Source organism: Platichthys flesus, chromosome 13, assembly GCF_949316205.1.
Source record: "Platichthys flesus chromosome 13, fPlaFle2.1, whole genome shotgun sequence".
Classification (NCBI taxonomy): Eukaryota; Metazoa; Chordata; class Actinopteri; order Pleuronectiformes; family Pleuronectidae; genus Platichthys; species Platichthys flesus.
The window spans coordinates 15,474,720-15,500,173 of NC_084957.1; the positions used below are offsets into that span (position 1 = coordinate 15,474,720).

Consider the following 25,454-nt stretch of genomic DNA (forward strand, 5'->3'; position numbering starts at 1 on the left):
CCCAGGTACAGAGAGGATGACTCTTCCAGGTTAAAAGTCAACAGGTACAGGTCACATGTCACCAGAGGGCCAATCATTGATGTTCTGGGTTTGTACCCTCATGTTTTAATGCACTTATTGTTAGTCGCTAAATGAAATGTAGTGAAATGTAGATAAATATTTTTCAAACTAAGCTATAGCTGTAAACAAATATGTGTTTTTTAATGTATTTGTTAAGAGATATATTTCCTCTTATTATGTCTCATATTAGCGGCTGTTGCGTGTGTGTAAACAGATAAGAAATTAAAATAAATTAAGCTATAGTTGATAATATAAAATGTCTTAGAAGCTGAACACATACTTTTTGTCATTTAAGTCCATAGGTATGACATTGTAAATGTCTTAAAAAAATATAGTAGTAATAACAATATTGCCAGTAATAAGAAATATAATCATATTTCACATTTTCAGAAATAAAGAAAGGTTTGTGATGGAAAAATGATTGTGTTTCCATAAGTAAGATATGCTCCCTATACATCGTCAAATATACAGGAAGAGTAAAAGCCTTAAGGGTTGTTAAAATAGTGAATTTAATGTATAACTAATGTCAACAACTAATATTAAAACGATCACGATATTCTGGAATTAATTACTCAGTTGATCACAGCCAGTTTATTTTTGTCTTCCTACAAAGCCAAGGTATTTGTGGACATTACAACAACTGGTGCTTTACTCAAATTGAACTGCAGGGGGAAGTATTACACAGAACACATGGAACTCAATCCCACACAAAGAGATGATCACTTGTCTCTAAATTCAGAAAATCACAGACAATATAAAAACATTATAAACGTCCCTGAGGTATAATGACCTTTGACCCTACTGCTTTAATTAGCACTAGTTTCTGCTGGTTCTGGGTGATTGGCTATTAATAGATAATAACAGCTACTATCAACCTTCCAAAAACAGGCAAACGTTAAATTAAAGGGCCTTATGAGTTCACACATTTAACTTGTTATTCTAGTTTTATTTAAATTTGAACAGTTTTACATGTCTTTTTTCCGCACAACTCCAGATACCTCTTGCATTCCGTTCGTATGGAACGATTTGTATGGTCAGATTAACCTGGTGAGGGGGCCCCAGGGCAAACATTAACTGCTGAGCCCTCATTAACCCCTCTCTTACCACCCTCTGTGCTGTGTGCATGAAGTCTGACCTGTTCTCATCCAGTACAGTAGACAATACATTCAACTCCATTACACGCAGGGACACATTTTTGTTAGATTTTCTTTGGTAGATTTTCTTTATAACCTGAAAATAATTCAAGTTATAAAACTAATCAGTGTTTGTAATTTTTTAATAAATGGAGTAAAACATGTCGGCACAGTCCAGTTGTTAACGTCCATCTTTGAACTGTTAGTCTGTTTCACTGGGTGAGGGAATCTAGTTAGGTGATGTAATTTAATGGTGATGTAATTCAATGGACAGTGAATCTCAATGGGTAAGATGCAGGAAGCGACTGGATTAGAAGGACACGTGTCTGCACCTCAAAACCCACCATATCAGAGAAGTGAAATTTCTTGGGTCAGGGGGAGGCCACGGACACGTTAACCAGTTTTTATAGACAGATGTGTAGAGTGGATGGAGTGAGCGAGATCTATGCAGCTGAAAGTAGTGTCAAAATCACAGTGAAATGACAACGTGTGCTGGTTCTTTTTCCTCTAGATCCATGACCAAAGCTATGATAAAGAAACTGATATGTTTTGCTTTCAGTTTTTGTGCATCTTGATAATTGCTTTATTATTTTTGGGTAGTAATAATATGTTTGTAATTTCCATCTAATAGTCTGGGTCTAAGTCGTAAATAAAGATATGTAGGCTGTGTAAGAAGAAGTGTTGTATTAGATTTTTTAATTGAGCTGTATTTTCTTTATCTTAATTTACATTTTTCTTTGACGTTGCTCTTTTTGATGAGCGGACATGTTCTTGTACAACAAGTTTAACAGTACTGTTACCTTATCAGAAACAGAATTTATTGCTAAATTGGTTAACACAAACTATAGATTTATGTCTTGTTTCATGTACGGCTGGCTTCTCCTGCAGTGATTGTAACTGTAAGTTGGGTTAAGCTTAACCATAGTATTTTATAGTATTTATTGAATCGTCAGGGTTGATTGTTTGTGACCTTTTACTTTGTATTGCTGTTTGTATATATGCATATCTATTCTATTCTTATCTATTTATTTCTCAATGTTTTACTCTTTATTGTACCCTCGGCACCATTGTAAATGAGGGTCTTATTCCTCAATGTGTTTTCTGAGGCTTAAATAAATAATCAATTAACATTCATGCATACGCATTGAAAATGGTAAATATTATAAACTTTAGGAAAAGACGTGTGCCATATGAAAGATAGATTTGTTGTAGGTATGGTATGATTGATATCGACCTCTGAAAGTTCAAGTCTCCCTGTCACAGGTGAGAAAATTTATGACAAAAATAAAACTTGAGCTTTAAGCTATAGCTCTAAGATGAAGGTGAAAATGAAACTGTAGTTACTCGAGTGTGTCTTTTTGTTGTTGTACAGACCTAAACACATTTGAGTTGTCCTGACATCTTATCTTCACCTGACATGACTCTGAGAAGTGAATCAAACAATTAAATAAAAGGCTGCTTACGAATACTCTGTCACTCTTACTCTCATCTTAGCACTCTTACTCTTATCGTAGCCCCTATCATTTCATTATTTATTATTCTAATTCTCTATTTAATTTGCTTTAAATCTTTGCACCTCTTTTACAACTTGTCACGATGCCCTTGATATTTGATGGAAAGCACTATGAAATGTGTTGCACAAAATAATTCTTGTTGTCATTGTTGTTGTTGTGTAAACAGTGTCAACGTGCTGTGGGTCAGATCCGCCCACGTCCTTCTGGGTAATTTTTAAGAGCAGTCAGATGATTATTTAAGTATGTAAATAAGTCACAACTAACAACAAACACTCCACCCTCTGTTTTACACTTCTATGCGCGTGTGCGTGTGCGCTCGTGTAGGGGAGACACATACACACACACACATACACAGACACACTCTCTCTCACACACACACACAAACACACACACATGCACACAGACTCGGAGGCAGCCAGGCTCAGGGCTGGGATTTCGGGTTAAATATTCAAAATGGCGGACGGAGGAGCAGCGAGTCAAGATGAGAGTTCAGGACCAGGTAATGATTACAGCATTTTACATATTCATACTCATATTCAAACTGTGTTAGTCGCGAGGTATCGTGATGGGAACGCGGATCAAACCGAGGCGGACTCGCAGATGAACGCTGGTGTTGTGCGCGTTGAGTTTTTTTTTTTACACCCAGCGACTCCAACTGTAATTTGACAAGAGGAGGAAACGAGCTATTGCGGTGCGACGGCAAATTACATGGAAACATGCCTCCCCCCTTTGTGTGATTAGCCGTGTATACGCCGCTACATATTCATACCAGCGCCGACAAACGCGATTTAGCATATTTTATTAGTAGTCGGCGACGCGGCTCTGCTCGTATCTGACACATTTGAGATGTTTGACTAGCGCAGGTTGATTGAAGCGGGGGGTGCTAGCGGGCTAGCGGTAGCTCGCCTGCTAGCGCTCGGCTTTGTGTTGATGCTCACCGGAGCGTTTTGAGCGAGCTTTGCATATTCATTTGGTCGGTGCGCCGGGGCCAGCGGCGGCGCCCGGTCCCCTTTCGAGCCCTGTTCGGGTGCATTTGTTCGGGGGAATGCGTGATATCTCTGGTTGGTGGAGTGCACGGTGTCACGTCTGTGAACAGGGAGCTCGACGTGATTTTTTTTTTTACAGCAGAGCATTTTTTTTTTGCCTCAGCCTTTTGTGTGCACGGCGCAGAGGGAGAGCTCCCGGCGGCAGCCTGTTGTGTTATTCATGCGGGCCTGCCTCAACCGGAGTGCGGACTTCAGCATATTCCACCAGCCGACGACGGGCTGGAGCTCCCCCTTTACAAACACTCACATCTATTTGTATTAAAGAAATAATAACAAATAAAGTAAACTGCATGGGTGACGAGCGGCTAACTGGCTGCGATTCTCTGAACTTGCTGGGTTCGGAGGCGAACTTCAGGTTTGTGATGATTGAATTCCCCTGTTACTCCCGCTGAGGGAGGGGGTGCAGCTAACTAACAATGGTGGGTTAGTGTTTAGTTCAACTTGTTTCTCAGCAGTCAAAACTACAGGCTGATAGAAGTTATGGCCAAGCTTTTGTTTTTCTAACTTCGAGTGGCAGCAGTGTGGATGCTGCTGTTGTTAATCTGCCTCATTTGAATATGTAATTTATTTGGTCGGCTCTTTTCGTGGCTCCTGGCTGAGTTATTTGTGCAGTTTGACCCCGTTTCTGCAGCGAGCGCTTGCAGGAGTTTTGATCCAGTGAATAGAGAGACTGTACCTGTGTGACACCCCCCTCCCTCCCCTCCCACCCCTCAGCTCGGGGAGGGGCTGTGAGGCCCACTTCCGGAAGGCCACAATAATAACAGGCAGGGCATTCTTACTATTCACTCTGCAGGTTTCATGGCCGGGCAAGACACAGCTTGACACAGCCCCGATGACACCTTCTTTTTCAGACTTGAGTTTTGACATTGAGTGGTTTATGAATAAGGTTAGTCCGTTGTAATGCCACCACAGAGGAGGGGCTTCTCACTTTTCTTTCATCTTACAGTTAGCTGGAGAGTTTTTTTTTTTGCACCTATAGCTGCGCTCAGACATGCACAGAAATTCACACATTTTCCTGACATTTTCAAGTATGTGAACATGCAAATCCTAAAGTCATGTGCTTCCCCTAACATATCAAGGAACTTTCCCCGGCCAACTGCCAAATATCAGAGTGAGCACTTGTGAGATTTTGGCGGGAGATTCTCCGAAAAAATAGCAGCGAGCAATGGGATGTGTTGGTGGAGTTTCTAACACGCAATAGGTCAATAGTAGAGAAACAACACAAAAGAATGCTAATAATTTAGGATTAAAAGGACTTTGTTTTGGAAAGACGGCAAATTCCTTTTGGTGATGAGGGCCGATGCTGGTGTCAATGTGTTTTAAACAATAACCTCTGATCTCTGCTGCAGAATTTATTGGTTGTGTCCTGCTTTCTGCATACTCTACTCAAATGCTGCCCCTCGCTTGAATGCTCCTGACATTCTCCCGTTGTTCTGACATGGCCAATGTCCTTCTGTGTTCTACAAATCAGAAAGGCAGTTTGTAACAAAAAAAAAATTCAGATAATTTCTGGACTTTCTGTCTGAAAATAGCTTAACCTGTCTCCATTTTCTGACCATTTATGTTTTGAGTGGATTTTTTTAATACCATCTTTAATAACCAAAAACTGAGATATTGAACGGAGCTCGAACTTGTGTCTTTTTAACATTTGGTCTATTTGAATAATCTTTATGTCTCAGGCCTTACCGGTGAAGTAGACCTCTTTTTTTTATGATGAAATACCCTAAAGTCATACCATTATTACAAGGAGAATCACAGACTAAGTTTGCCCACAGTAATAATATTATCACATTGCAGGCAATTATGTGATGCATTGTAACACATTGTTGATGCTAAGTTACATTCTTTACATCAAGCCAAGTGAGTTAAAGCATTAAATGTTGTGTATAGTTACATTTTCTATCTGGTAGTATTTCTGGGCAACGAGATCCATTGTATGTATAAAAAACTCTACTTGCACAAAAAATAATGATTGACTTATTAAACTAGGCTACTTATAGAATAGATGAGATGTAATGCTGTCACCACCACACTTAGGGTACTTTTCTCATTTAATCAGTTTTACAGTTCCACCCTCATTCCAGCCTTGTAGTTCCACCATGAATATTCATTAACGTAAACACAGTTGCTATGAATAATGCATCACTTGTGGTAATACATTCAGAACATGCCACCTCAAAGTACTGAGGAGTCCTCGATGAAGGCTCCAATCAGACAAGTTTTTCCTCTGTGGATAAAGAGAGTCATAACTAATAAGAGCTGTTTGGTGTGCGCTAGACAGGAAACTCCTTTTTTTCTGGTGGTTCATTTCTGACTAAACAATGCAAAACAACAATGCCCTGTTTCAAGCTAGCAAGGTAAATGGAGGTCTTGCAAAAAAAATGCCTTTATTGTTTAAATAATGTTTTATTTCTGTGGATAAATACCACACTTAACTTTGAGGTTGGATCAGGCTGAAGCATTTCAAATTGAGAAACACAAGTAGGGTTACTTGTGCTTCTCACTTTTTTTGCTAGATACCAAAGTACAAATCAGAATTCTAGAGTATGTACCGTGAACTGTAGGTTTCAAGGTTGAACAAACAACATGGGGGATGAAGGTGCTAGCAATTGCCATGTTGTTCCTGATGACTTTCATGTGTCTAATTAGGGAGCATCAGTATACATGAATAAACTACCAGGCTATATCTATCAGATACTCCCCAAAACACTCCCCCTAGTCACATCACATGATAGCACATGCAGGTTAGAGGACATACAAACTGAAGTGGGTGAAACTCTGAATAATATAAGTTACATTTGAGCTGTTTTTAGACATGCATTGGACTCTGGAGGAGGTGACAGTGTGAGTGCAAGAGTCAGAGTGAGACGCTCCGCAGATTTTACTGCAGGAAATTACATTATATCATATTATTTTTAACAACTGATTTGGTTTATCTCGCATTAGTTTATATAATTGATTCAAGGACATTTTATACTGCAAGATTAAAGTGTGAGGCTAAGGCACAGCTACATTTTCACAGAGACCTCTAACTTTCACAACATTGCCTTGTCAGAGTGCACCTTAGCAATGTCTGTAAAATGGTAATGTATATAAAAATGATTCATTCATCCTCTGTACTCTAAGCCTTAACTCTCTCTGTGTTGAAAATGGAACGTGGAGAGGTTCTCGTTGGACTTTTTAATGCTTAATGCGCAACCGTCAAGTTGCTGCCTTGAATGTTTTCTAATGTAGCCTGTCTAATGAGGATGCCCCCTTCCTGTCATGTAATTAATGTGATTTGTCATCAATTATTTTGCTAATATTTGTCAAACACTGGAGATGATTGACCAGATTTTATTGGGCAGGCCACAACCTGTGTACTGAGCACATGCACATTCACAAAGAGCATGTGGGGGAGGGAATAATTCGGACAGACATCATGTTCCCATCATTTTAAAGCAGAAGACTAGTGGCAAATTTCAAATCCCAATTTGTTCATCAAACTTATTTAATTAGAATCTAAACTTCTTAGACTAGAAGAGCACTCAGTAGAGCTCATATCTTTGCTAAGGCTGAACAGTTTCCTAAAATCAAGCTGCCCCAAATTGCACACACTCATAGATATCAGTCCTTTAAAGATGCCTTATGTGGGGAAAAAAACTGGATCTGTCCCTACTTGTATTCGGTTCTATCTTTGGCCATGTCTCATCACTCCTCCTGGGTTTCCTGAACATTCTTACATTAGTTGTTTTGTATTTCTGGTGACAAATAAACCATCCAACGGACCAATACACATAACAGCGGACAGGGAAGAAAAGTGTAATACATTTTCCGGACTTTAATGAGTAGTCGATTTGTTTGCCAGCAGTTAGCGCTTATGGTAAGAAGATATTGCAGTAAACCAAGAGAATATGTTGCTATGCCAATTATACATGAATAACCATAGGTTGATGCTAATATCAGCATCCTAGGTGATAAATTTACATCTGAATTTAGGTTGTCAGCAACAATAAACTGCAGCAGTGAATCATGGCTGACCTGTGCATGTGTTGATTGGAAGTAGTATAATATTCCTACTTTGCCAAGCCTGTAGAAACTGAATTTTAATATTGTTGGAGAGAAATTTCCACCTAGCCTGTAGGCAGTTGGCTAATGACCACTCAAGAGAAAACACATTCTCTTACAGCGATGTTACTTTTCCTCAGATTGCCCTGCATGCTGTGTTTGGTATTTTCAGTGTTGCTTGTTTGCACCAACTATTGTCAAAATTGTGTTGTTTTTCAAAAAACTTTAACTGGTATTAAAGGCTATTCTAAATGGTTTGGATATCCATGTTGATCCTACATTAAACCAGGAGGCTTAAGGGTTATTTGGTTATTAAGTCCGTTAAATTGAAAGATTATCTGTCGTGACCACACATCCTGTCTGATCAAAACTCTGCTTAGTGCTCAGACGGTTCTATGTGTGGAGAAAGTGTTCTTGATATATTCTGTATTTAAGATGAAGGATATAGGTATATGGGCAGAATATGGATGGGCTAATTAAGTTTTTGCTCAGTCTCATGTTGAATCTCTCCGCTCACATTAACGACCCTGCAGTATTCAGTCAGCCTCCCTGTATTACCGTGCTAATGAGATACCTATTTAAAATTCTCTTCACAGGATATTTGTATAATGTATTGTTCCACAGCAGGGTTTTTGCAGACTATCCAACCAAGTAAGTGTACATGTGTTTAGGTGCACTGGTGAAAACTGCCTTAGCATCCATATCTCCTTTGTTTTTCCCATTGGTTGCATGATGTGAATGTTGAAGAGGTCATTAGGACTTGGACCAATTTCCCGATGCCTCAGCCTCACTCTGTGGAGATTGTCTGTTTAAGATATTTTACACCAGTGTGACAACTGTGTATACTCTGTGGCAGACAACTTGGTAAACAGCAGGCCGGAGCTAAATAAACACTGTTCTTTGAAGTGATGAACAGTGGAGATGGGTGTGGAGTATAATGCAGTATTAATTGACGTTGAGTTTATAACAAAAATATAAATCATTTTTTTGATTAAAGCTGTCCATATATATTCTGTTTAGGGAGAATAGAAACAGATAAATATGATAACCCATTGACGGCTGTCGTGAATCTCGTGATATTAATTAACTACCAGTTGCAACAGGTAGATTTGAAAGGGCACACCTTTAACAACCTGAGTGAATTGTAAGACTTAACATCACCACTCTGACTGAAAGTAACTGTAACTTGTCAGCTGGTAGATACAAATACATTACTCCAACTCTGACAACTTAATTATCGTATTGTCTTTTTTTTCAAGCTAAAATGCCAAGTATTTATTGGTTCCAGACTTTCAATTGTAAGGCTTTTGTTTAGCTTTCCTGTGACCTATATCACTGTAAACTTAATGTCTTTGGAATGGTGGTGGGACAAAACCAGAAGGTGTAAAATATGTCAGCTTGAAGTATAGGATACAATTTACTGACCAAGAACAATTTGTTTAAATGGCCACATTGTAAACTGGATGAATAGTGTGGATGCAGGGGTACCTCGGGTATATCAGACAACAATACCTTCACGAGCCACTGGTTGTGCGTCTTTAAAGTACACTGCTGTGTACAAACATTGCTCTCTGATTGAAAACCTGCCCCTTGTGTACTCGCACTGCTGATAAAAGTATTTATTATAAGTATGAACTGTGTTAAAGCCACCAAAAGTTGATTAGCGCTAAAACCAGGAGTAGCACTGTGGACTTAGTTGGTAAGCCCCTTCCTCTGTATACCCCAATAGAGTCATGCATTCCAGTCCAGTCATTCTGATTCACCAGACACCTGTGCAGCGCCATAGCAAGAGCGCTTCCCCCCCTCCGCTGTATTAACTCTCCAAGCATGCTGGAAATGAATTTAAAAGGCCCCAAAATGAAATAGTAATGGAATGTAAAGCTAATCTAAATATGCTAATCCCCAAGCACTTCATAAACATAGACAGCAAAAGCCTGCCACCCACTCGCTGTGGTCGCTCGCTGTGGAATGCTTTAGCCACAGGGGGTCTAGCAGTAATGACAGGCTTGTGTTGGATTAATGTGGAGTTATTTACTTCCGTTTGAGCAAGTCCCCCTCCCACTCGCACCCCTCCGTCCTTCTCCGCCCTCCTTAGCAGTTAGGTCGGGTCTCCATGACTCCTGGAGATTCTCTGAACGAGCAGTCTTGGACGTGCTATTAATGCAGTCTACATTACCAACACACTCAGACCACCCCCGACAGGCCTCACACTGCATTCTGGGATATCTTCGGCCTGGTACCTGCTCTTAGCTAATTACTTTTTAGCCGTGCACTGGCACAATAATTGGTCCTGTGCTGCTGCCTCCCCTCCCTCTTCTGCGCCAAGCGCTAGTTCGAGCACTTTTTTTTTCACCCTTTTTATTTCTGTCGTCCTTATTCTCCTGTTTTTTTTATCGTCCTCCAAAAGCCATCCAATTAATATGCTAATGAGCTGATAAATATTTATAGGGTTTTTAAATTATGCAGAAAGCTTTCAAAGCCCGTTGTGAAATGCGTAGCTCGCAGGACTTCAAAGCCTTGCATTGCTAACGAGGCAGGGGCAGATTTGCATACGGCTTTAATCAGCTGAATACTGATTATGCTTCATTATAGAGTTGGGGTGGAGGGTGGGTGGGGGATGTAGCAGAGTTGGAGGAGGCCGCCAGCTGCATTCGTCTTCATTCCAGCAAGAGAAGGAGAGGGTGAACTTTTTCTAAAGTACAGACAGACTTGGCAGACTAGAGAGAGATGAAGCGAGGGAGTGCGGTGGAGGCACTGTAGAGAGAGCAGGCAGAGCTATAAGAAAAGAAAAGAGAGGGAGCGCAGAGCGAGGGAAGGAGAGCTGTTAGCCTGAACTCTGCTGGCTTTCACGGTGAGCGTATCCCAGTGTTGTTCAGTGAACCGTGCGGTGGACAGTGCCACTGTGTCTGCTTGTAGCTCTGCTGGTATTGAACTCTGCTCGCTGCTGACCAGTGGAGAGTGAAGAGTGGGAGGAGAAGCAGAGTGCGGGACAGCCTGTTGGTGGGTTTGAACCGGCGGTGGCAATTTTCCTTGATAGGATCAGCAACCATGCTGGAAAACCCAGGTGGACCAGTTGTGGGTGAGTGTTTGATCAGCTGGGTTCTGTTGCTGTGTGAGACACAGGTTGCTTCAAAATGTCACTGATGCGAGTTGAGTGCATGTATGTGCTAGGGCTGTTGTTTTTTTCTTCTATCACTGGGATTGTAGATGGAGTTGGTTTGTTAAGGTGATTCCTTTTGGCTCGGTAATGTTTGAATGATGATTAAAATACTAATTTTGAGAATCATGCAATTATGCAAAATATGCATGCGACAAGAGAGACCACCCCTTAAATAACTGAAACAGGGCTGTGTTGTGTTTTTATCAGCGATAGTGTGTCTCACTATCTGTCTCTGTCTGGCTCTTCCAGATTCTAAAGTGAATAATCAGTCAGAAACTACTAAATGTGCAATGGAAAGTGGTGACGGGAACACTGGTGAGTGACCTCCAGCTTTTTTGATTGTCTTTTTTTTTTCTTTTTGCCTTTGCTAGGATGTAATCAGGATGTTCTTACCGCAACATTCAACAGGTTTCATATACACTACTGAAATGAACATTGCAGACACTATTAGAGAATTCTCACTCCTGTGCACCTATTTTGTATGATTGGGACATCTAATAATAGCTGACGGCAGCTTTCTAAAATCCCTGTGAGCAGTTCTCCTTTTGTTTCCCTCACTTGTGAAACTTGAATATCACAATAATTTGCTCTGTCTCAGTTATTCACTGATACAAATTATTGAATGACGTGTCAGTGCTCATCTTTATGTTTCTGTTGCATAGCGATGACTTACAAAAATATTAATGATACTGTGTGCTTTGAGTTTTTAGTTCTCCTACAGAGTTAATATTTAATTTTATGATGATTCAACAGTGTGCATTTGAACAGATTTACGCAGCAGTTCTATAACCTTTATACCTGTACATTATGTGTAATCACTTGTAAAAATATGTTTTAACAAAGTTTTTTTAACCTGAAATCTGTTAATTTACCTCTACTCAGTTTTCATTATCGGTTCTTCATTAATATAGTGTTTAACATATATATAATGTCTCTGAGCTCTTCTGAGCGCACGTCTCATGAACCGTATTTCTTTCCTCAGGAATCCAAATCAATGGATTGGACTTTCAGAGACAGACGGTTCCAATCACAAATGCACATGCACAAGCCCTTCTCCAACAGGTAGAACATGATGCACACCATCACATACTTAACCTCACAGGACTTTTTGTTTCTCTGTTTTTGCAGCAGGAGCCTTCTTTGTCAATTTAAATGTTATTCTGGTGTAACAACACTGTTTAAATGTAAGCTTTAAAGTGAACGTATGAAGTTTGAACAGAGGTATGCTCATCCGCTCTCAAACATGCAGAAGCAAATCATTTAAATGAGCCAGGCTCTCCGGGTGTCGCCAGGCAACGGGGCAGATTAATCAACCCTGTATGCTAATTAGCTGCTCTGCGGTTGCTCGGAAACAGATGGCCGAGAATATGCAAATCAATGCAGAATTTACATGCACTGCATAACAGTTATTTTAATTAGCATCTCAACGCCCCCCTCTGCTTTCCTCGTCTCCGAAGGCTGCAGCACATTTGAAATACCCACTTTCTCACCTCCTTTTTAATTTAAATTCCTCTCCCTGCTCAGAGTCGAAAGGCTCATTCTCAGGGTGCTGCTCGGGTAAACAGAGATTTGATCTTTCATTGTGGTTTGAGTTTCATTCTTTTTTAAAGGAAGTCCGTTCAAATTAAATACTCTTCCAAGTTGCTTTTAGGTAAAACATTAAGAAAGTTTGTCATTTCTTAGTTTTGCCTGTAGGAAAATCTCCTCTAAGACCACCCTTCTTTGCTTCACCTCCACTAGTCTAAGTTGGAAGACTCGAGTGCTCTTCCGGCCTCCGTCCAGCAGAGTGTATTGCCTCAAACACAGCTAATGTTGGCTGGGGGACAGATTGCTGGAGTAAGTGGCCTGTTGCCTCACTACCTAAAGTTAAAACCCAGTCGTAGCCATGCATCTGTGGTCACACCTGAACACCTGAACGTCACACAGGAGAGCTCGGGTGATGAAACCATCGCTCGCCCTGATTCTGTGGCTAAGGCTGGTGTCTCCTCTGCCTGTCTGTCCGTTCATCTTTGTGGTTGTTAGGCTATGTCCAAATTCCTCCATACTCGGACATAGTCTTCGCGTTTCTACACTCATGGTTGGGCCGACCTCACAACACTACTCATGTCCATCTTCTCCCTAAAGCTGTACTGTAGTTGAGAAGACCAGATGACTTGAATGCGGCTGCTCGCTGTCGTGCTGTGCGGGAGTGAATGGCTTCTGTGCATGTGGAGTGTGTGCATGTTTGAGTTTGAACACAACATCAACATGATCATTTGCACTTTTGACCGGCTCAGCTGCATGAGTCTTTCCTCCATTTTGCTTGTCTGGGCTCATACTAGTGTTGCCATGATAGCCAAAGTTCCAATACTACTTCGATACCTTTATGAAAAGTAAAATTTACATGGACGGTCAGTGCTTTAACCAAATGTATTCAGTATGGTGGTGAATCCACTTAAACTTTGACCTGTTAGGGTGTATACAAATTGGAATAATCAAAATGAGTAATTGGAATAGGCAGAGCTTCGATCGACTGCATTACAGTTTACTGGAGCAATTCAAACAGCAGTTGGCCGCAGCATAAACTAATGCAGTCTACCTGCTGTTACTATACTAGAGAACAAATTAAGTGTTATCTTAAGGTACTTAATTTAGACGGATTCCTCGCCTAAGAACAATGAGTTACATTTGTCATAACATAATCCTGTTGTGGTATTGTAGGAGACATGATGGAAATTAAACTTAACATGGGTATCGAAGCCAAAACTTGAGTATTGTGACAACACTTAATTTCCTGTCTGTATTATACTGGAAACAGATTTTTCTAAAGGAAGCTTATCGTCTTTCTGTTTCCCTTCTCTTTCTCTCGCTCTGAAACCTCCCTTGTCCCTGCCTCTCTCCTAACGTTTCTCCAGTTGACCCTGACCCCAGTTCACCAGCAGCTGTGGCAAGCTCAGCTTCTGGCTGCAGCCGTCCAGCAGTCAGCCAGCCAGCAGAACAGCACCACTGGGGCGAGCATCTCAGCGTCTGCTGCCACACCCATTTCCCAGCTGTCACAACCCATCCAGATCACACAAGTATGACACAATCATTAAAATCCTCAAAACATATTTTCACATAACTTGTTAATGTTTAAATGTGGTCTTAAGTTGCAACACAAAGTATTGTTTTTAAAAAAGTAGCAGAAATACCACTACATTTATTTTACAACTGACCTAATGTAACATGTTAAATTATACTATTTTGTCAATAAGACTTTAAGACATGTTTCAGACCCCATTGAGGAGGTTATGTTTTTATCCCTGTTCATTTGTTTGCTGGCTGGTTTGTGGGTTTAACCTTATTTTTGTTATACGGTAAAGGAACAGACTTTTCTCATCATATAACATATAACAACTGTACCGAGGGATTGCAGATAATATAAATGTTATTAATTTCCCGAATAGTACGCAAACCTCAAACATTGTATTATTTTACTGAATGAACAAGCAATACATTATTGTGGTAATTCTTATTGTGCTTTTTTCCCCTCCATCAGATACAGCCGCAGAATCTGCCTCAGTTTGTTCTGGTTCAGCCTGGCCACCACATCTCCTCACCCCATCAGTTCATCATCTCACAGCCGCCGACCCAACCAGGTAAGTTACACACGTACAGTGTATCATTTGCATGCAGAACAAAATACACAGACAAATTATTGGATTGTCATTTAACATTTCTTTGGATTTTCCCTCCCTTGTCTTTCACTCTGCGGGCATACTGCAAGCCCTTCGAAATCTACCTCCAAACCAACTTAACCTCCTGCCGACTCAACCTAACATCAACCTTGCAACTCAGGTTGGTAACGAAGCGAAGCAGGTCCAACACCTGCTAAACTGTTTCAGTTATACTGGTTTGACTTCACCATCAGTAATCCAGGTATAAGAATAAAAACACAACACAAAACCTTTGTTTATAGCTTTTCTTGTACTTTCTACTACAGTTTGACTTTTGCTCCCTTTTGCAGACCCCTCAATAACAGTCAAATTGAATATTTCGATTGAATATTTCTGCAGCCTGCAACTCCACCAGCAACCACGTCTATTCAGTCCCTCCACAATCAGACACCACCCAAGCGGCTGGATACCCCCACTCTGGAGGAGCCGAGTGATCTGGAGGAGCTGGAGCAGTTTGCCAAGACCTTCAAACAGAGACGCATTAAACTGGGCTTCACACAGGTGAGTGAAGGACAGAATAGATTAGTTCAGTGATTCTCAGATTTGCAGTTCCACTCATCTTTTGTGTATATATGTATATACTAGGGCTCTAATGATTCTTGAAACAAAACCTAGCCCGTGGTGGAGACGTCCGTGTTTGAACTGGATTTAACGGAACTGTGTTGGGCTTGTGGTGGAGACTGAAACAGACTTTGTAAATATATGGATTAACCTCTTGCCGTTGAGACTGTGGGAGACACACACGTGCACACAAACCCCCTCTTTCCTACTCTTTGGTTATTTGCTTCACGTAGTTTGATGTGAAGTCAAGTTCAACATGTTCTCTAGTGTCCTTCTCTTTACTCTTCCAAATTTTGTTGTTTTAATAAAACCAAGAAATTTCCCCCCACTTTTTCTTACTACCCTGACCCCAAAAGAGATATAAAAAATTAAACAAAGTATGAAGTGAAGCGTGAAATCTTAGTATCGTTACAGCCCTAATATTCAAATATTCCTTTGTATATATAAGACATTAAATTATTGACTCAAAGGGGTTTGTTCGCTGTGAGTAAAATGAATTGTGACCCTGGCGCTTAAATTACTGTCTCACTCTGTCTCTAGGGTGATGTTGGCCTGGCCATGGGGAAGCTGTATGGAAATGACTTCAGCCAAACCACAATCTCTCGCTTTGAGGCCTTGAACCTGAGCTTTAAGAACATGTGCAAACTCAAGCCACTGCTGGAGAAGTGGCTCAATGATGCAGGTTTGTCCCTGAACCAACCTGAATGAGTCAAACAGAGGCAAATGGCACAAGGGGATAATACTTATAATCCCCCTGCATGTTCATCCAGTAGTTTTCCTCACACCTTTATTTGTCTCATGGAACAGGGTGAAGGACCAGTTGTGTATCTTTTCAGTACCTTGTCTTTACCTCCCTCCCTCTCCTTTATTCCGGTGCTGTTTGTGCAGAGAACCTGACATCTGACCAGGCCCTGTCCAGCCCCAGTTCTCTTGGCTCCCCAGGCATGGGCATAGAGGGGATTAACCGCAGACGGAAGAAGAGGACTAGTATTGAGACCAACATCCGAGTGGCCTTAGAAAAGAGCTTTCTGGAGGTGAGAAACTCTTACTCCTTAAGTCCCCGATATTGATCTGTCCAGGAAGTATGTTTCTATTCACATTAAGCAAAACTTAGGGCACGCCATTTGTTGCTTATTGTGAAAAATTCCAAACAAAAGACAGAAAAATTTGGACACAGTATTATTGTTTAAAATGGATCCACAATGGGAGGTGGGTTGTGCAGCAGCAGTGGTTTTGGGGTGGGGAAGGTTTTTTTCCGCTACCTGGTAAACCTGGCGGAAGTTTTGTGCATTTTACCAGTTTGTAAGTATGTACAATCATCATAGTATATATGTGACATGGAGGTAGCCAAACATTTAGTCTCCTCAGTGCTGACAGGGAATCCCTTGCTTCTTTGCCCTCTTCAAGCAGAACCAAAAACCTACCTCTGAAGAGATCACCATGATCGCTGACCAGCTCAACATGGAGAAAGAGGTGATCCGGGTCTGGTTCTGCAATCGCCGGCAGAAAGAGAAGAGGATTAACCCGCCCAGCAGTGGAGGATGCGGCACCCCCATCAAATCCATCTATACCCCCAGTAGTCCATTGGTAAGGTTGGCCACTCACACGTAATGATACTTGTAACACCATTTTTTGAGATGGAGGAGAGATTTTTCTTTGTAGTTGTAGATCATTGATGTTTAAACTGTGTTTTCAATCCTTCCCCTTGTTCTGTTGCTCAGGTGCCCAGCACAGCAAGCCTTGTGAGCAGTTCAACACCCACCACTCTGACTGTAAACCCAGTGATGCCTCTCACCAGCACCAATGTCTCCACTTTGACTTTCACAGGTGCGTGTGTGTGTGTGTTTGCCTTTTTTGAAAGTGTTTTCCTTATCACACAAGACAATAGAATTAAGTTTAACTTTTATATCTTGTATTTTCTATCCATTTCCCCAAAAGGCACAACAGCTGGAGCTACAAACACTGCATCCGTCATCTCCACTTCACCCATGCTCACCACAGCCAGCTCTCCGTCTTTAAGCCCATCCTTAAAGACGGAGACTATTCTGTCCACGATCGCGGACAACAAGGCGACCATCTTTTCCCAGGCCCCGACATCCATAGCCACCACTTTGGGGAATGGTCAGGTGATAATGGCGTCCCCGGGGCTCACTGCAGCACTTCAGGGGGCTCAGTTACCCAACAGTGCTAGCTTTGCTGCTATGGCTGCTGCTGCAGGGCTCAACCCCGGACTGATGGCCTCCTCCCAGTTCCCTCCAGGGTTAGTACTGGCCATGGTCCAACTGGACATCTAATTCTTATCTCTGTTAATCTTGCTTAGTTGCTCTTCTTCTTCTTTGACCTATATGATCTTCCTCTATGTTTGTGTGTGTAGGGGGGCCCTGCTCAGTTTGACTGCCGGTGGCCTCAGTCCTGCCTTCTTGAGTAACAGCACCCTGGCCACCATTCAAGGTGTGTACTTATATCACCACAATACTCCAATTCACTTCCTGTGCATCGTATGGAGCTCGGGTTCCTAACCTTTTTGGAACGTTGGACTGTTTTTCTATTGACATCTCATTTGGATGGTTTGTCTTTCCTCAGAGAAAAAGACGCTTGCATAAAGTAGAAAGTTGAAATTAACTTTATTTAAGTTATACAGCATTTCATAATGGTCAGTGTTAAATTAGAAAATCCGCTGTCTCACCCATGTAAAGTCCTCATACAGATTTTATCCAGTTACTGCACAGCCAATGAACAAATTAAATTAAACATCAGTTGATGGTTCGTAGGTGTGGAGGGAATATTAAAGTAAGCTTCATAAACTGTACTGGTGGGATGTTTCTGCCAATAAAATGGTCTCTCATAGTTTATAAGTTTATATAGTTGTTATTTCAGCTTTAATGAATTATATCATCACATAGAAGCACAGCTCAAGTCTCAGGGTTGGATATTTGAGAATCTTTGAGTCTTAGGATTTAGAAAATCAATAAATACAATAACAAACAAATAACAAATTGAGGAGTACATAAATGAGCAATTATAGATGAACACATACAGATACAATTACACATTAAAAATTCAGACAAGAAAAATCTGAAATTGAATAAAGAGTAATCACATTTGCATATTCAAGTGGATAACTCAGGCCACGCCCATGGAGTTAATCCTGCAGAGGGAAAATTACTTGCAATTATGAACATTTATCCTGCTGTGCGTCAAAAGTTTTAGATGATGAATAAAACTAATCCTGCCCTAAGTGAGCAGCTTCAACTATCTTGTCCTCCTGACACTAAATCCACCACTTGCTTATTCTGTTTCACTTTCTCCACAGCTCTGGCTTCGAATGGCACAATCCCCATCACCTCTCTGGACGGCCATAACCTGCTGTTCGCCAACACCTCTGGCGGCAACGGGCACAACATGGTGACTTTCCTGAACCCCCAGAACCTGTCACTGCTCAACAACCCCGTCAGCCTGGTGTCCACTGGGATGGGGCTGCAGGTCGACGCTCACCATCAGTCCACGGCCGCTGTGCCTGTGCAAGCCTCAACCATTCCCGCCGCCTCCAAGGCTCAGTGAAGCCAGTCCGGCTGCACCCCGAGTTAACGCCCTATTTCTTATGTCGTGCACTACTCTTATCACACCATATAGGGAATAGGGAGGTCGTTATATGCTCTGTGCTTCACTAACCACGCCACATTCTTTCCGTTATATCTATCATTATTTAATCTTTTGCTGCCACCAAAAAGAAAAGAATCTCAAATGAGGTTGAGGTTAACTCTTTGCTTTTTCTTGCTGTCTTTTCCTTTATGATTCTTGGATGTTTTTTCCCACACACAGTTGCCAGATGGACACTGTTGTTGGCCTGCCGCTCCTCATGAACCTTAAAAAGTGTCCAGGAAGAAAATATCTTCGGCACCATCAAGCTGTTCACATGTCGCGTGTGTGTGTTGTGTGTGTGTATGTATATATATATATACATATATATATCCTCCTCTTTCCAGGTCAGAATTTTCTCTGAAACCCTTCTAACCAAAAACTTTAGGATTTTTCTCTTTTAACGTTCAAACTAAACAGATTTATTACTAATATCACAATGTTCATCATCACTAATGGGGATTTGTGTGTCGACACCCCACCTTTAATTATTTTGGGTTTTTTGGACAGGCCTTGATGTAAATCATATCAAAGTTATATTTTAGAGACTTTCTTTTTTTTTTCTTTAGTGTCTGTTTTTTTTTTGCCATTTTCAGAACTTTGTAAAACTAATATTAAGTTAAGATTTAACTATCACTTTTTAATCGTGGTTATAAGGCTTTAATAACAAGTAATAAGTGGCCGATATAAAGGTTATAATTGCTTTAAGGGTGGGAGGGACCAGGTGTGTCTCTCTTAGTCTCTCTTTGTGGAAACACTGAGGTTTGCATCACGCTGAAGTGGCGAAGTAGCCGCTAAGCTTGTGTAAAACGGCGGTCTAGGTGCGGATCATTGACACTGACAGGAAATGACTGAAGACATGATGTTTGAGAGCTTTAAAAAAAAAGAAAGAGCTGCAGACATGCAATGGTGTTTCTGAAGGGTGATTTCGTATTGGTTGTTGATCCAGTGGAAAACTGTACATTGTGTTTGGATTCAGAGGTAGAAAGTAGACGTCTGCATGTGTTCTCTTCAGCTCAGGCAGATGCTGAGAGTTCAGTTACAGCTTTAACGCTCTACGACTAACTGGTCTTTTTTGTGGAGGACTAGTCGCGGGACCTGTTCATCATACTAAACGTGTGATGCTTGGTCAGGCGAGGTTATTGTATTGTGGTTGTTTTTTTGTTTTTGTTTTTTTTTTTAATAATAGTACCGTTATATCTACTTGTGCACAGTATCTGTACCAAAAACTGGATGATGAGCTGCAGTCTGCCTTTTTTGGGAGGAATGGAATTCTGTCTTTCTTTTCTTTCTTTTTTTTTGTCTGCAGTCACTTGGCTGGCTAACGTACTTTAAGATATACCAAAAATATTTGTTAAAATAATTGCTGTGTGTAGTCAGTTTCGCTTAGTCTAGTCAATATATTTATGAGAACAGAATCTCTCTTCATTGTCAACAGATCTTAGAAATGCAATATTTTGATGATCATTTTCCAAAGATTACCTTTTTTTAATTTTTTTTTATTTTATTTGACCAAGTGTCTCATAGCTCAAAGTTTAATTGGCAGCACAACTGACCAAAAAGAGGGGGACTGGTTTGGGGGCATTTGAAAGTATTTCCCTTTTTACTCTTTGAATTGTTTTTTCTTTCAGCGGGTTCTGGCCCCTGACGCGTGACTCTGGTTTCCTTTGAGCCATGAACGGCTTGTTTTCCTTCTTTAATCAGTTTTTGGCCGTTTCGGTAGCAGTTTTGGACTTTTCTGAAGCAGAAATGAAAGGTTCTGTTTGGTTTTGTACTAATATCCAGCCATAATACAACAGCTTGAACCAAAGTGGTTTTTCTCAGTAGTTGATGTGCCTGGGCGAGCACACAAGTTGCTGTTCATCTCTACTTCTTCACGCCGCTGAAAGCAAAATATTTCCCTCGTCGCTCACCTCGATCAACACCTGATAATTCCTGATTTGGTGCTGCTGAACAAGGATCATAGAAACCTAGCTTTAACAACTTGCTGCTGAAGCTCCCGGTGGACTTGTGCTGTTGAAAGGTGTGCATGCTTTCCTATAGCTTTATGACTGCTTCCTGTGCTAGGCAGGTTTTGTGGTTTGGACGCTCTAATCTTAGAGGGCTCACTTTTGTAAATGCATAGATCTGTTCATCAGATGGTACTACACCTCCTCTCAGCACCGCCATTTTGAACCAGCATGTTCTGAAACAATATGCTGCTCCCTTAGTCTGTCTGTGGGCTATGATAGTACCGGACACAGAACCAGGCAAAATACTCCCATTTGCTACACATTTGACAAAATCCCAAACAAAAGTAGCATTGTTCTGCTTCTTCCAAATAAAGACAGTGATTAATATCAGATCACTGAGACTGTAAGCAGCAAACATTTGTTCTTGTTATCCTCCTCCTGTGTACGTCTTTTCTGTTGTCGATTTACTTTGACTGAATATACCTCAGCAGCACTTAAACACAAGGTTCACCCTTTGACATTTCTGTGTATAGACCAGTGTAGAATGTATAAGTACTGTCTGGCGTACCATTCAGAGTTTATACTGATAAACCACACATAGGAACCATACATAAAACAGACAACCTACTACTGCTATTTTCTAGTACTACTATTTATGGGGTATTTCCAGGTTTGATTATTATTTTGAGATCCTTCTTGCCAAAGTAAAAGCCTTTCTCTTCGCAGCTCGGCGCGTGTCTGGCTGCTCACAGTTTCCTCGTCTTTGAGGCCACGACAGGCCGAAAGGACTCAGTCCTGCTCCAGTGCTGTTCGTAGCTACTAAGAGTTGAACATGTGCTCGCAAGATGAACCAGTTGCCATTGGTATCATAGGATGTTACTGAAATATTTATCTGAGGAAAGACTGAAGAATTAGAGAAACAAACCTTTCTTAATTCTATACATATAAATATATATATAAACACTTGTAAGATATTCATATTTTATATTTGAACTAGTATGTTATCAAGACTGAATGTAGTGTTTACCATGCTTACTAAAAAAAAAAAAACTCCCCTAAATCTACCTTTTTTATTAGTGCGAAAAAAAGGTAATTCTTCTTTTTTCCAAAACCGTCGAGACCAAAAATGTAAGAGAAGAAATCTGAGGCCCTGGCGAAGTATGAGCCGCTGACACCGGTGTCTGTCGTGTATCCACCAGTTCTTCACAGCGGGGGGGGGGGGGGGGGGGGTCTGGTTCAGATGCTCCTGGCAGAAAGGTCCTGTGGTTTGGTAGGAGATTCTGAGGCATCCGATCTAAAACTTTTTTAGAGGTTCTTTTGTTTTTTTGGTTGAGTCATTGTAAACTTGATTTGCTGTGCTGTCTTTAACAATCATTTGACTTTTTTTTTTATATATTACTTTATGCCTTTAATTGTGTTGAATAGTGTGAGAGGGCAAGATCACTGGCTTTCTTAGTTTGACAAAGATTAACATTATCATTTATGCCTTATTGTTACGTAGAAGACAAGAGCATTGTAGCTTTGTTGTGCTGCGTGTGTGTGCGTGTGTGTGTGTGAGAGAGCTCACCTGGTGCATTGTTTTCACTGAAACAATACAGTGTACTTTGGGCATTCTTGGCACTTGGAATGATTACGTTGCTACCTATGATTTTTAGGTGTGACTCAGACAGGTTGATGATACCTGTGACAAAAGCTTTACTAATAATTCCAGCAGGTGGGTGTGCGTTTTTGTGTGTGCGTGTGTGTGAGAGAGACAGCATGTCTTACAAAGAGAGAAAAGATAGGGCAGTCTGTAAACCATTATAGTGCATTTTTCCCATCTTCCGGCTGGTGTTTGAGTGGCTTTAAATAGAGGTGAGACACGGAAATACTTCTTTTTGTTGTTTGTCCAGGGGAGGGTTGGGGGTTCCTCTACTGCTCAACTCGAGCCTTTAAGCAAGCCAGTTGTTGGTTTCTTATGGTTAGCTACAGTTTGGGTTCTACTTGTGTTCTTCTTTGCTAAGAGCTGATGATCTTCTTGCCACTGATTCTGCTTTGACACTTCGGGTTTCAGGCGGTAGTTCTGAGATTTTTCATAATGCTTTCGTGAATCGGGCCACACATCAAGTTGCCGTACGTTGATTCACCACACTGGTTTGCGGGTCTTTACGTGTTGACTTGGGCAGCGTGGAGCACCGTTAAGGCAAAAGGAGCTGTTGTATACCTCATTTCTAACTCGAGACTGAGTAAAACCTGCTTTAATCTACTTAACAAATAAGATAAATATTTTATAAAATCTCACCAAAAAAATGATGAAAATACACAAACTTGTGTCAGTGGAGAAACGCGGTCATACCTGTACTTGGGGAAGCGTTGAGGAAGATGTCGCCACAAGGGGGAGACAGAATATGTACCAGTACTCATGAATGTCTGCTGTTTTTCTTTCTTTATGTTGCACACTGATATATTTCAACATTGGGTGAAATTATATGTTTTTGTCAGGTTAATGTTGCTCTCTGTTATAGAAATTAACCACTTGATTGCCATGGTGTAGGTAGAAGTGCATTTTAATACCCCTCTGTCTTTTTTTGAGTTTGACAATCTTTTGAGTTTTATTTAATTCCCCCCCACTTTGACCTGGTACAGGTATGTTCACGTCTTCCCAAGTGACGGTGTGCTGTCGCAGCCCGCTCTCGCTTCCCTGTGGTACCAACATTAACCAAAGACTTTAACTTGATTGTAAATGAACGACAGCCTCTCCCGCCTATCCCCGCCTCACTGCTCAGAATAAAATCCTTGCTGCACGACCTTGATTAACCTTTAAAAAAAATTATAATATAAAAAAAAAAATGTTTTTGCTTTTTATTGCATGCGAATGTGTATCTGCCCGGAATAAAGAACCCCTCCGGCCTCTCGCCAGTGCAGCGGTTTCAGTGCCTGTGGGCGGGGATCGGCGGGGGTTTGAACGGGAGCTGAGCGGGCTTCTCTCTGACAGACACAAACCAATCTTGTGGTAGCTGGGTGGTGTTTGTTAATACACACTGAGGGTTCATCCTGCGCACACTGTACATGCTCAGGACTCTGTATGTTTATCTGTCTTGAGCCCTGTTGCTAGGATGCTCCCCACCTCCACTCTATCCCTCCCTCCCTCCCTCTATCTCAAGGACTGTGGTGAAAATGCTGTTCCTGCCTCTCGCAGTGTGTCCGTCTCCTCCTCCTCACCTGTACACTGTAGTCCCAGGACATTTAACCTGTTGTCTCCAGGAATACACATCCTGCGGTCGCTAAAACTCACTGCTGTGTCCCCTCCTCCTCTTGCTCCCTTTCCCACTCCCACTCCGCTCTCTCCTTTGACATTGTCTCTTCACTACAGACTCTGTTCAGCTGTGACACTATGCATCATGGTCCTTCACTCTGCATGGACTTTGTCCCCCTGGCTTAGACCTCGGGCCAACGGGCTTCAGTGACCCTTTGTTCAATGCTTTACTCTAACGTGCGGCCGTAGGACCTCACGAGCGTTATCCCAAAGCAAAAAATCCAAATATTTAACTTTTGACAAATGCAGATACCAAAGATATCTCTCTGTCCTGTGTGTCTCTCTCTCTCTCTCTGTTTTCTGTCCCTTCCACCCTGCAGCATGTGTATTAAGAGACAAACCCAGCACTGGCTTTAGTCCTAGCCTCAGTAATTCCAAAGCTTAGATGTATATTTTGGTATATTTCTGAGAAAAACTTGCGTGAAAAGCGTCTGTTTCTCGTTTGTTTGTTGTAATCTCTCTTTTCTGTCACAGCATGGAACTAATTGCAAAACTGTCTTACTCTTGGTAGGTAAAAGATATAGTATTTTTGTATGTTTTTGGGTGTGTCATGTGTGTGATTATCAGTTCACAGCCCAAGTGACCATGGCTTTCAACAAAAAGAGAAAACTAAGGAAAAAAAAACGCCAACCATGTACATAACAAGTCTGTATCTCAAGAAATGCATTCTGTAAAACATTAACAACTCATTTTGGAAACTTGGGTTCATCTTAAGGAATGTGTCCCTGTTTCCTCCCTTTTTTCTTACTCCGCAGTCCAATAAGAATTGACTTTCCAGGACTCTAATGTAAAGTCTTGGTTTTCATCCTGGACTACAACACTGAGGGACACTGCTCCGATCTTACTACAACATATAAAAAGACAAAAAATAATAATAATAAAAAAAAAAAGGCCCCCAGTCATGGTGGCATAGAACTGAAAGATTGTGTAGGAGTTTTAATTATGTGAAACAGGATACATTGTAGTTTTTGATGCATTTGTCTGCTGTATTTTTGTTTGTTTTGTTTTATACACCTATAAAGATAATCTTTTACTGTAACTGTACAGTTCTCTTTTGTTGTAAACATCATTAAACCATTTTCCAAGTGATTTGACATGTGCTTTGTCTTTTTGGGGGATTCTGTCCCGCCATATCGTATCGGAGGCAGATCAATTGCCACAAAATTCATTTCACTAAAGAATAGCTAAATAATGTACCTGAATAGATCCTAATATTCTCAAATATATTGTAATCTGTTATTATATTATTCTCGCTGTCTATAGAATTGCAAGCCAAGGAATTGTGAATTAAAAATACATACATACACAATGACAATACAGTAAATTGCATTTGTAATTATGTACATAACAGC

The 25,454-nt window shown here is 41.0% G+C and overlaps 1 protein-coding gene across 1 annotated transcript; it reads left to right on the forward strand.

The window, feature by feature from the left end:
• Window positions 1-3,142: 3,142 nt before the first annotated feature.
• On the forward strand, window positions 3,143-25,191 carry pou2f1b (POU class 2 homeobox 1b). Its single transcript, XM_062402407.1, has 15 exons — window positions 3,143-3,206; window positions 11,210-11,275; window positions 11,943-12,022; window positions 12,701-12,796; window positions 13,855-14,016; window positions 14,478-14,577; window positions 14,706-14,776; window positions 14,995-15,156; window positions 15,757-15,893; window positions 16,091-16,250; window positions 16,624-16,803; window positions 16,938-17,043; window positions 17,155-17,476; window positions 17,591-17,667; window positions 18,530-25,191. The coding sequence occupies exons 1-15, from the start codon at window positions 3,161-3,163 to the stop codon at window positions 18,775-18,777; spliced, it is 2,013 nt and encodes a 670-aa protein (XP_062258391.1). The 5' UTR covers window positions 3,143-3,160; the 3' UTR covers window positions 18,778-25,191.
• The last annotated feature ends 263 nt before the right edge of the window (window positions 25,192-25,454 follow it).

Coding starts and splice junctions, on each gene's coding strand:
- pou2f1b (XM_062402407.1), top strand. CDS start 3,161: ATGGCGGACGGAGGAGCAGCGAGTCAAGATGAGAGTTCAGGACCAG. Junction 12,023..12,700: donor CACAAGCCCTTCTCCAACAG/GTAGAACATGAT, acceptor CACCTCCACTAG/TCTAAGTTGGAAGACTCGAG. Junction 16,251..16,623: donor TAGAAAAGAGCTTTCTGGAG/GTGAGAAACTCT, acceptor GCCCTCTTCAAG/CAGAACCAAAAACCTACCTC.